This window comes from Cupressus sempervirens, chromosome 11 (genome assembly GCF_028749045.1).
Source record: "Cupressus sempervirens isolate cs-2001-9-10 chromosome 11, ASM2874904v1, whole genome shotgun sequence".
NCBI lineage: Eukaryota > Viridiplantae > Streptophyta > Pinopsida > Cupressales > Cupressaceae > Cupressus > Cupressus sempervirens.
Window position 1 is genome coordinate 33,106,296 of NC_143128.1, and position 12,477 is coordinate 33,118,772.

At 30.7% G+C, this 12,477-nt stretch overlaps 1 protein-coding gene across 6 annotated transcripts; it reads left to right on the forward strand.

Annotated features, from left to right (window-relative positions):
• Positions 1 to 305: 305 nt before the first annotated feature.
• Positions 306 to 4,651, forward strand: LOC149528098 (homeobox-leucine zipper protein HAT5-like). 6 transcript variants are annotated; one of them, XM_089808142.1, is made up of 4 exons: positions 306 to 632; positions 1,229 to 1,625; positions 2,553 to 2,959; positions 4,118 to 4,651. In XM_089808142.1, the coding sequence occupies exons 2-4, from the start codon at positions 1,502 to 1,504 to the stop codon at positions 4,517 to 4,519; spliced, it is 933 nt and encodes a 310-aa protein (XP_089664268.1). In that variant the 5' UTR covers positions 306 to 632; positions 1,229 to 1,501; the 3' UTR covers positions 4,520 to 4,651. The 6 variants fall into 6 exon arrangements, with proteins under 6 accessions (XP_089664268.1, XP_089664272.1, XP_089664269.1 ...); XM_089808146.1 differs by having other exon boundaries at positions 306 to 619; XM_089808143.1 differs by lacking the exon at positions 306 to 632 and adding an exon at positions 670 to 953.
• Positions 4,652 to 12,477: the final 7,826 nt, after the last annotated feature.

Sequence of the window (12,477 nt, forward strand, 5' to 3'; positions counted from 1 at the left end):
GCCAAAAAATACTATAGTAGCTACTGGGAGGTTTTTTAGTAGCAGGAGCTTTTTTTAATGGTACTTTTAGACTAAATGTGGGACAGCCAAAAGGTTAGATTTAAGCTCTTTACTCACCTATAGAATTTCACATAAAAATCAACAAATTTTGATATACCAATTAGAAACTGTAGGTACTTGAAATTAGCCTAAACTACTACTCAGTCATTTCCGTGGATAAAATTGACTGGCAGTAAGCAAGCATGATTAAATCTGTGAGCAAGGCATTGAATATTTATAAGCATGGCAGGAGAGCGGACAGTTGCAAAGAGGAGAAGTTGTTTACAGTGTTGGGACTGCAGTACTGCAGGTGATACCGTGCCACATACGGTGGAGATGAAGATGATGCACCAAAAATAGAGGATGTGACAGGTAGAGGGCACACAAATCCACCAAGCTTTTATCGACAGCTGTGATCATCCAATGACCCACACACTCCATTGAAAGTTCCTATTCCCAATTTCCCCACCATAGTACTAAGGCCAGTCACCTCATGCAATTTCGATCTCTGATCTTCTTTCTCCCTGTAAGCCCAAGGGCTAGGGGAAGACTAGGAGATTAGCCTACATTTCGCCAACAAGTAATGCTGCTAAGTATGAATGTAACTTTTTGTTTTTCTGTCTATACTAGGTATGATGAAATAGGCATATGAATTGGTCTCTTCACTAGTCAAATTCAATCAAATCATGAGAGCCACCCTGAAATAATCCATGTGAAATGCATTTATGTAGAAGTTTGGCAATTTTGAAGCCACTTTCAGTTTTAGTTTCCCACATAGCTGTGTTAGGCCATGAGAGTTATTAGGTCACCTACAGTAATTGAAATGATTTGCAGGATACAACTCATCATTCACCTGTAGATTTCTGTAATCTTGCTCTAATGGGTGGAGCAATTTGAAAGTTGTATCTCAAGAGGTGACAGCATGAGTATTAGATTCTTGAACACACTTTGGTTCCAACTCGTTAGAAGATATTGAAGCTTATCTGATAAGTTATATAAAACCCCACAATGTTAACAAGGGTAGATTGCTTGAGTTTCAACTTAAACTAGTCCCAATTGCTTTTAGATCCCTTGCTTCTTCTTCCGTATAGGCTTGAATGTGATGAAGTTCAATCAGTTAGATTTAAATAATGCAACCTAAACAAGCACAAGTACACCAGAGTACTAATGGCTTCTTCCATTGTGGCAGGGCTTTGGAGTCCTACAGGCATGGGGACTAATGAAGTGATGGTAATGATGACAGCATGACCTTGAAGGATCTGATAAAAAGCTGATTGTAGAAGTGACCGATTAAAGTTGTTTTCTAGTGCTGAAATAATCCAAGATTCCTTCTACTTTTGTTTGAGGTTCCAGTAGAGAGAAGATTGAATCTCATAAGCCATGAAAGTGGGTCTGAAGAGGCAGTAATAAGCAGTGTGGGATACAAGTTATTATTGTAAAGGAGGGAAGGAAGGACAAAAAAATGGCTTGTGATGGGAGAGCATTTTATTCCTCCAATATTATGATGAAGAGTGAGGACAACTCTGCTAATTCCATAGCTGCTTTGATTGCTGTTGGCTCTTGTACTCCCCCTGCAACATTTCAAGGTTTGTATATACAGTGCACATCTGACCAAGCTCCTGTGCATTTTTGGTTATAATCTATGTACTACTTTATATAGATATATAAGTATACATGCTCTTGGGCTTTGATCCATTCTTATTCCCATGTAACTTATATTACTACTATGTTGTGAAAATGTGTTTTATTGGGGCTATAAGTGGGTACCTGCTTTGTCTTTGCAATTTTTACAAGCTTTTTTCAGACATCGAAATTCTCATTATAGATCTGATCTTGCTTGTTAAGGCTGGTATTATTTGAGAATAATGTAGATATGGTTCATTGTTGGTTTCTCCAGTCTGGTACAGTACGCTAGGAGACTAGTTTGGACATGGTAAAACACTTTGCTTGAATTTTTGTTAATCCTTGTGGTCTCATGTCTTAATATGATGAGTTTCAACTTTCAATAATTGAGATATTTTAGGCCTTTTGGTCAAGTTGATGGGAAGGCTCCAAAACAGTTTTCTTGTATTCTGCTCATTGCAGAGTTTCATGAGTTTAATGAGCTATGCAGATCTGTCTCTTAACAGGAAGGGATTATGTTTTCTGTACAAAGTATAAGGAAAGGTCTTCAAGAAGTTAACAAACTGGGTTGGGTACGAGAAAATGATTTTAGATTGTGTAGACACAAATCTCTTTATTTTTCTAATTTGTTGGATGGTGGAAGTAGCACTCTAGATCACAACTAGGTCGAATAATTTTATTTTGGGTACAGATGATTGTGCATCTGCATTCTAAGCCATCCATTTTTTTCCCTCAGCAATCTGAATGCTTCTTGAGTATTTTTAACAAAGTCTTGTGAAAATTGCTCAAATCATGCAGTGTTAGACTCATTGGTTTTCTTTTCTCTTTTGAAAATCGTTTTTTTATTAAAATAGTTGGGTGGCTTGAACTACACCATGATACATATGCAGGCAATCGATCAATGGGTGCTTTTGACTCTGGAAGTGAAAGGAAGATTTTAGCTAAATGCAGGTCTTTCTCAGCTTTAGACATGTCTCATGAGGACATGGGAGATGAAGATGGTTCTGATGACTCAATCCACTTGGGAGAGAAGAAAAGAAGGCTAACTTTTGAGCAAGTTAGAGCTCTGGAGAAAAACTTTGAGCTGACAAATAAATTGGAGCCCGAGAAGAAAATACAGCTAGCAAGAGCCCTAGGCCTTCAGCCAAGACAAATTGCAGTTTGGTTTCAGAATAGAAGAGCAAGATGGAAGACCAAGCAACTGGAAAGAGACTTTGATGTTCTCAAGCAGGATCATGATTCTCTCAAGAAAGACTATGACAACCTTGTGGAAGAGAATAGAAGTCTTCAGGCCATGGTAGGGAATATTGCTTGCTCAAATTCAAATCAAAATTTTATAGCTTTAGTTCTTTGTTCTATATCATCCATTCAAATCTCAGGCATCCATTGGTTAAACATATTCTAAACATACTTCCATATATTTCCATTAGAACCCACCATCCATGCATCTAGATGCACCCATTCCAAATATTTCCAAATTAGTTTCTACCAACCATTTATCTAGATGCACTCAGTCCAAATATTTCCACTAGAATCTTCCAACCATCCATCTAGATGCACTCAGTACTTAGCAATTTTGTATATGATATTTTCAAATTGTTTTGACATCATTCCTTCCTTCAAAACATATAGCTTAATAGCATTTTCCTATTCTGAATCATTTCTTCATTGCAGTCTGTTCTGATATCATTTCTTCATTGTTGTCTACTCTCTTTACATTGAGAAGAGTTTGAGTTTTATATATTAAAATGATTTAAGCATTTAGAATGTCACCCCATCCTGTTGAAGAATTCAGAATCTAAAATAAATATCAAATCAATGAATGTCTTTTTATAGCCATCAGAATCACTGCATGACATTATCTTTTGAGAACAGATTTTTTCAGAGATTTTACCAATCTGTCTTCCTGATACACTAGAGTTGGCATGTTATAAATAACATTTAGATTCAGTATATGGAATTAAATTTTGATGCCATTTTTTTCCTCAAAATATGCCTCCATATATTCAATAGGTTCAATGTAGAGAATAATACTTAATTGATATACCATTTGTCAGATGAAAAAACTAGTATTTGGATTCAATGTATATGATTCTAAACCTATGATACCATCTTTGAATTCAGAATTAGTATGTGACTAAGAATATAAACCTATGATACCATCTTTGAATTCAGAATTAGTATGTGACTAAGAATAAGTGTTATTTCTGAATTCAACTACATGAACTTGTTTTGCACCAATGTTTTGGTATCAATATTAGTGATCTATCATCAAGATGGAAATATCATTTAATAGCATCAAAAAATGCTGTTATAATTGCTCTCTTTTGATAGCTTAAAAATTGGTGTATTGCAATATGTTTTCATACCATCTACAACTGTTGTCCATAACATTATCTTTTGATGGAGTTCAGAATCAGCTTATGCCTTTTATCCTTCTTATGATGATCAATAGGTCCAACGTTTGAGAGACAAATTGATGAGCGGCCAAGACCAAAGGAGTCAGATGAATTCATCTCCGAGGGAGGAAAATGAGTTAACACCAGTGCCCATGTTTTCAGGAAGTGCTGATAATGTGAATGCAATGAAGGAAAATGAAGGGCCATCAAGTATAGGTAGCGAAGCCAGTTCTGTACTGAATATTGACAGCCCAGGAACCATTGAGAGTCAACAGAATAACACCATTGATTCAGCCATGAACACTTGTGGGGTTTATCCTCCATGCACCAATATTGGTATCAGGCCAAAGGTGGAGGAAAATTTGGATCAATCAGATGAACCAAGTTACAATTTGTTTTACAGTACTTTAGAGGAACAAGGTGCTCTCTTGTGGGAATATTGGCCTCAAACCCTCTAAACAAGGGATCTGCAGAATATTGACATATACACTGCCTATTTCCAAGTAAAACTTAAGTTTTTTTGATCTTCTTATGAAGGTTTTTCTATCACCACATAAAGAGAAGCAAATCAGCAAATCTGTTTATGATAATTGTCATGATTGTGCACTGTTTTCTATTTCTAGTTTTCTCCCATGTTAAAATGTGATTTGTTTTTATAATCTAGTTCACACAAGCTCAAGGCTGTCTCCTAAAATGAATTAGGTTTAATAGAAAAATATAACATCTGCTGTCCAATCTGTAGCATCTTCTATTTACTATTCGTCCACTGAAAAGCAGGAATCTCTTCTCATTAAAGGAACCAAAGAGTAGACTTTGACAGCATCAATTGATTTCTTTATGTTCAATCAAAACTCAAATGCATGTGCTCCCACTGTTTGCAAATATGTAGAGGGAGTTATCTGTCTGACCAGTATACACAGAAAAAAAGATGTGTGTGTTCATATACGATGTATCCTTACACACCTTACACTTTAATTCTTATGCAATATATAGGTAATTTGTAAAAAATGTTATAGATATAATTTAAAGTAAATCCAATTTTGAAAGATGAATTCTTATGAACTTTTTATGAGTCAATACATTTGATCCAAAAACTTCACAATTTGACTTATGAATATATATATATTTTTTTTTATTATTTTTCTTATACTAATTATACTGGCCTCCTATAAACAATACTGCCATTACAGAACATCTATGCAAAAGAATAATAGGAAAAGAGTAATTTTTTTTATGAATAACAAATATATTACCATTTATACAGTAGCATTATTCATATTCATATAATTGAGTGGTTTTCAAAATTCTTGATCATCTATATAAATGATAATTGAAACAATTGTTTTTTATGAATAAAATCTATATTATCATTTATAAAATATTTAATTATAAAAATAATTGAAATCTGTAAAAGGTGAACATATTCCTATTCGAGAGTGACAGAGGACAAAAGAATATAGAAAGAGAAAATAGTGAGGTAGCTTGTCGAAAAGTAAAATTGTTTCAGTTTTGAGGTGTATATCTCTGGCATTTATTTATTATCTCAAATCTACGTGCTGCATGGATGGATAAGAAACGTTACAAGATGAACCACTCCATTGACAGATTGAGAAATATTTGTACGCAAGTGTTTAGTGGGTACTGAATAAAGATTCGACCAATTATGCTGCTATCTATATACACAATTAAAATAAAATTAAACCTAAATTTTATTTCTAATTTTTCATTACCTTTTAATGAGAACGAAAACAATAGCATAATCTCAATTTGAAGTTCTATTTTGTATGCTATATAATTCATTCACACTCTTTATCATTAACCTAATTCATCTAACTGAAATAAAATGTAAACGAGATAATACCAGCTTTATTTGAACTCAATCGAACCACATCAATTGCTCTTTATAATCTGACAATGAAATCTCTCGTTGAGAAATGACTTTTTGTCTTTCCAAATGGTATGTAATGTCTATTTCCATTTGTCTAGAAGGGTTTAAATCCCCACAACTTCAAATCTGATTGGTTATGAACTGTCGTTTATGATGTTTGCATCTTCCTAAAGAAATATTCCTGGCTTTGCATATAATCTCTGTCCATGTCAGACTGAAAGTTAGTAATTTGCAGTTGATCTGGATATGCAGACTTTTAATGACTCAAAAGATAAAATGTAAACCAATGAGAAATAGGTAGGAAGATTCTTGTGAAGGACCTCTGTTTTGTTAGGAGAGTTTAGTGATTTGGAACATTGAGTTAAGGTGTTGGTGGAAGCTTTATTTTTATAAATTTATAAATAGAATAGGGTTTTTATAGAAGTCAAATTATGATATTGTTTTTAGAATTCAATTTTTAAATTTTTGAATCAATTTATTCTTCATGTTTAATAAGTATTAGTTCACAAGATTTATCACTCATGAAAATAGTAAAACAATAGGCATTCATTTTATTTAGAAGAAGTAAAGCATTGATTCTTTATATAAGGTAATCTATTCTAGTACAATTGCAAGTCAATTGTTCATTTAACAGTGAAATTTCCTTCAAGATTAAACCCATTTAACTTACTACCACATTTATATTATCCATTTTTTATGTAGTTTATTATGTGAGATCCTAATATAAGTGAGTTATTTACATTTTTGTTTTATTTTATCTTCAATTTTTGGCAGAAATTTTTGAGGTTTTAAAAAAAGAGAACAGTCTTTTTATTGATATTATAGCTAAGTTAAATAATAATGACTAAATGAATATTATAGTGCTAAAATAAGTGTTTGATTTAATAGCTGTAAATCATTGTTTGATATCATAGGTCGCCTTATTGTGAGATCAATCACATATCACTCGTCTTAAGTTAAAGCTATATGTTATAAATAAGTTAAAAAAATTAATGTTAAATGTCAATTAAATTATTTATATGTCAAAATTGTAATATATAAAAAGATAAACTATCTATCATATTTCATATGTATATGTATGTATGTATGTATCATAGATATATTTTAAATATAGTAGTTTTTTTTTTTAATGGAAAAATGTGAATTACAAAGTTGCAGTTAGGACTGCAAGAAAATCAGCTACATACACAAAAAACAATATATGACATTGCTATAGCAAAACAAATAGCAACAGCAGTACAGAATAAAGAAAATATCATAGTTCGAGCAATACAAATAGCAATTATATGGCAAAATCTAGAAATCAGTTTGCCAAGTAGTTGATTAATCTGAGCCTTAATTCATTGATTACTAAAGACTGTTGTACATCTTGTTCTCCATATATGAAATAATATAAAAAGGATAATATATATATATATGACATATATAGAAAGGATGATTTATGAAACTTTGTGAGATCACAAAACTAATTATGAAACCCTTAAAATCTATGTTTTATCTTCCTTCTATAAAAGAAAGTAAAGTTAGACTATAGCAGGTATGCTCCCTTTTCAAAGAAAAATTTAATCTACACTGGAAACTTTAATATAGAATCAAGGAAAAGTTGAGGAGGAAAAAATAAAAATGCTTCAACTTCATAAATGCTACTCGGTATAAATGGGTGAAAACATTATTGATTATTGTATAATTGGGAGGTACAACCTACAAATATGAAATTGACAAGTTCCACTTTAAAAATAAAATAAAATAATCAACATTAGGTCCTACAAATGTTTGTGATAGGGAAAGGGAAGACTTATAGAATACCATGTGATATTGACATTTGAACAAGCTTATTCATCATTTGAATGAGGTCTAAGTTATGTGGGGGCCATGCTTGTTTGTGTGCATGGCTATGCATTAGGGTTTTGAAACCATTGTGTCACAAAATATCACTTTATAACAAATCACACATTTGTATGTATAAAGGAAATTTACTTTTCTTTGTTTTCCCATGGTGCCACTCCCATATCAGTAATAAAGCTGTGATACTTTTCTATTTGTCGTTTCTCCATGTCTATACTGTTTTGTTTTTTCTTCATCTTTTGCTTGAGGTGGTAGATATCATTTTGCTCATGTTCGCTTCAACATGTTGGAGGCTATAAATAGATGTTCTTTGTCTACTTCTACGTTAACAATGCCCTCGAATTAGTATTGATTATTATTAAATTCAAGAGGTGCTTTGATATTTTGGACCTTGAAAAGTTGAGCATGCTTCTTTGAACATGGAGTTTTCTTTAATATTTTATGAATGATTGTAAGCTAATGTTTCACATTTTATTTTGCTTGTGAATTATTGAAAAAATATATTACTTATAATTACATAATATGTTTGAAGTTTTTTTTTTCATAATATTTAATATTTATCTTTTATTCTATGGAAGTTTGGATTCTTTCAATTTTTTTCCTTTATTTTAATTTAAAAAATTTGAAGAAAAAATAAACAAGACTACAACCAAACCTATTGAAAACTTCCTTGTATTGAAAAATATAATTTATTGTACAAATTCAAATGGCAAACTATAAATAAACAAGGACTTGTAATTGTCGTTATAGTTTAGAAATTATTTATAATATAATTTTAACTTTTTAATTTAAGATTAGAAATAATTAGAATATTCTTAACCAAACATTAAATTTTTTAACAATAATAATACTTAGAACAACTAAATATGTACATTAAACATAAATTATTATATATTTAATTGTGTAATTATAAAATTCAAAATTATTTGAATGAGATAATTACCATCACCACGTTACCTAAACATATCAAAACTTATTAATAACTAATCTTGCTAGTCTAATTTTGACTGTGAATGCACTTAATAAAAATAATAATCAGTGATATTATACCAACATTTTAAGATTTAAATAATAATATATTTAATTTAATTTTAAAAGAAAATCTTTCAAATAATCATTTCAATACTCTAATTTATAAGTTGAACTACTTGCTCACTCGGGAAATGCCCCTTGTGCAGTTGCCTGCATGCCTCCGAATGTTTTGTCCGCTGACCACACTACTCTTCGAGGTCGTCGGTGAGGCCAAAGCCGATCTACTCATAGACCCCAGGTCGCAGCTTCATCACTGCTCTCCCAGTGGTGGTTTTCGTGGCCACCGCTTGGCCTCGCCTCCCCAAAGGCTACGATCGGGTTGGTCCCCGGTGGCTCCCCTTGTTGTCGTTGATGCAAGCTGGTCGTCTAGTCCCCATGAACCCAAGTGGACTTTCCCTCAACTGGATTTAGTCATTTCTCCTCCTAGGGCTAAGGATAAAGACAATGATGCTAATAAAGATGTTGTTGTTGTTGATGGTTGGGCTCCCCCTGAACCAACCACTAACTCCAAAGATTTCTAGGGTTCTAATGATAAAGACCCTCCTTCAACAGTGCTCTTGTAGCTTGAAGGCTTTATATATATATATATATATATATATATATATATATATATATATATATATATATATATATATATATATATATATATATATATATATATATATATATATATATATATATATATATATATATATATATATATATATATATATATATATATATATATATATATATATAATATGAATAGTTGATCTCTGGCCTTGGGTCGTTTAAACTCACGGGGTGATCTTGTACTCCGACCCCTTTTTTGTAAATATGTATCTTTAAATTCTTGATGAAAAAGGTTTATTCATGAAAAAGCAAAATACTCCAATTCATTGAAATAAATATCTACTTTAGTCTCTTTTCAACTATCTTCTTATAGTTACTATTTACATCCAATTAAAAAAGTAAAATAAAAACTCTATTACTCAAGATTTCTAATATGATTTTCTAAACATTAATTTATTCCTATAATCATATATAAAAATATATTTATTTTACTATAATAATTTTTTAACGAAAATTTTATATTAAAACTACAATTTGAAATATCAAAACTAAATCAACAAAATCTAAATAATATGGGAATAGCCTCGGCAAAAAGGGGTCCTATAAGGCCCAACCATATATATTGTATAAACAAATATAAAAACTTTAAGAATACGTCAATTAAGAAAAAGAAAAATAACAATCTATGATTGGTGGAAACTAATTTAGTTTTAGAAAAAAATGAATACAATTACCTACGAACAATAGCAATAAACATGCCAAATATAAATTATAATCAATTTTTACACATAAATTTAATTGAATCAATAAATTCACTTGTATTCATAATTAACACGGATTTCTAATACAAAATATGATTGCAAAGCAAGCTATTCCAGAATTTTTGAGATCAATAATTTCGGTTGAAGTTCACCTTATGTTTTCTTTATAGAGTTTATATCATATAATTTATTAATAAAAATCAACTGATCTTTAATTTTATTTATTTAGAGTTTATATCATATAAATCAATTGATCTTTAATTTTATTTAGAGTTGTCCAATAGATATGGTTGTATTGAAGAAACAAGTGCCACCTAGTGGCTAGTACTTACTTACTATGAAGACCTACATATGATAAATAGGAGATTAATAATAAAAAATTGTCACTATTAGAAAGGGAAAAAAAAAGATAGAATGAGTTTAATCTTAAATATTTAAAAGATTATCTTAAAAATCATAATAGAAACATCATAAATGTTTGATAAACTTGAGGAGGTATAAAGAAATCATAATAGTCATATTTTCTAATTTATCTAAAAATGTTTAATATTGAAGACCATAGCATTTTCTAATTTATCTTTAATGCATTTTTCAAATATAATATTTGATAATAATATATAAAAATTCAACTTTAATAATCATTTTTACATTCTTAATATAAAATGAATATATCTTTTTTTCAAATAATTTTTTATTAAATATTATTGTTGTTGTGTATATAGAGTCTATATTTTATTTTATTATTCTTTTAATCAAACACATCATCCAATAAATTTTAGAGACATGGTAGCTTACAACTCTATTCTTATGTTTCAATTCTTAAATTATAAATATTTGATATCATTTTAATTCATTTAATAAAATATATGAGATTAATTGTACTAAATAAATTTTATTTTGAATTTTATATTTTAACTGCATGATCATCTAAAACAAATTAACTATTATAATAATTCTTCACAAGTGAATGCAATAGTATAGCCTTACTGCGAGTACAATAACATATTTCCTTATGAATGACTAGATATTTATTTATTTCCCTCATTGACAATGTGGGATTCATGGAAGGATAGAAAATATTGCATGAAACGCGAAGGCATATAAAAGATTATATGAAATCTTTTGTCAAAGCCAATTGTGCTCAAGATTATGAATTTGAATTTTTTTATGAGAATAGATTTGTTGATTATTAAATGTCATGAAATATGATACAAAGAATGAAGTTAGGATCATTCTTTAAACAATTTTGATGGAGTTATTATTTTCTAATCATTAATATTTTATAATCTTAATCTTTCACTTGAACTTGTAAACAATATTAAATAGAAAAGTCAATATTATAGATTATAGTATGTCTTGGTACATATCAAATATCAACAAAATGAAATCTATTGTTCTATCCAATTCTTAACATGTTTATATGAGACACGAGGGCTTCACTTATTAAACTTGAATCATAACATGTGTGTTCATGAAGTAGTAAAGTGTTCCCATATTTTCAAAAATATTGTCCCAAACCTCTCTTTTGTCACCCCCTCCAGTACCCGCCCAACACCTGCCATGATTGTTTTTTTATATAAACCCACATGACCCACACCAAAGAAACACCCCTCCCCCAAATTTAAAGACAATATATCACCACCATTTTTGCCCATTTGAAATCTCCCAATATGAATTTGTGTGGTATTGTATGAAGGATTTGAGCAAAAGCGCACAACAAATCCACAAAGCCCAAGAAAACCTGCCACGGAGAAGAAAAAGACAAGAAGAGGCAAGGGTTTGATTTGAAAAACTTAGACAAAGAAAATATTATTCAACGGATCTTCATAATGAAAAATACAAAGAGATCAATCCTTATAAAGGAGATCGAAACCCGAAAAGGGTAACCTAAATCCTAAAAAAGCTAGGTTGCACAATATAATTAATAAAATATTAATTATATGCACCTAAAAGATAGCTTAAGAAAACTAGAGTAATAGGAAACTTAATTAATTAAATCAAAGTGATTTAATTAATAAGTGCAAACAAATAATTACTCTAACAACCCCCCCCTTAAGTGAAGCTCAGGAGGTAAGCTAACCTAGCACAAGTAAGAAAGCAAGAAAAGATGGGTCCCGACAACAAGGCCTGATCAGGTAGCCAATCACAACAAGGAAATCTCTGTAAACCAAAGACAAAGGAGAAAACCCAGTGGGAAAAACCCCTCTCCAAAAAGAGATAGCAAAGAATGTTCCAGAAGATAGGAACAAAGAGAAGATCATGAAGAAAGCCACTGAAGCAGAAGATACTGCAAACTCTGTCAAAAAGAAACTACTGATCTGAAGATCCTCCATGGAAA

What these genes read in the sequence shown, in the direction of transcription:
- LOC149528098 (XM_089808142.1), top strand. Translation starts at nt 1,502, where the DNA reads ATGGCTTGTGATGGGAGAGCATTTTATTCCTCCAATATTATGATGAAG. An exon ending in TCCCCCTGCAACATTTCAAG is followed by an intron (nt 1,626 to 2,552) that starts GTTTGTATATAC and finishes ATACATATGCAG; the next exon opens with GCAATCGATCAATGGGTGCT. An exon ending in ATAGAAGTCTTCAGGCCATG is followed by an intron (nt 2,960 to 4,117) that starts GTAGGGAATATT and finishes GATGATCAATAG; the next exon opens with GTCCAACGTTTGAGAGACAA.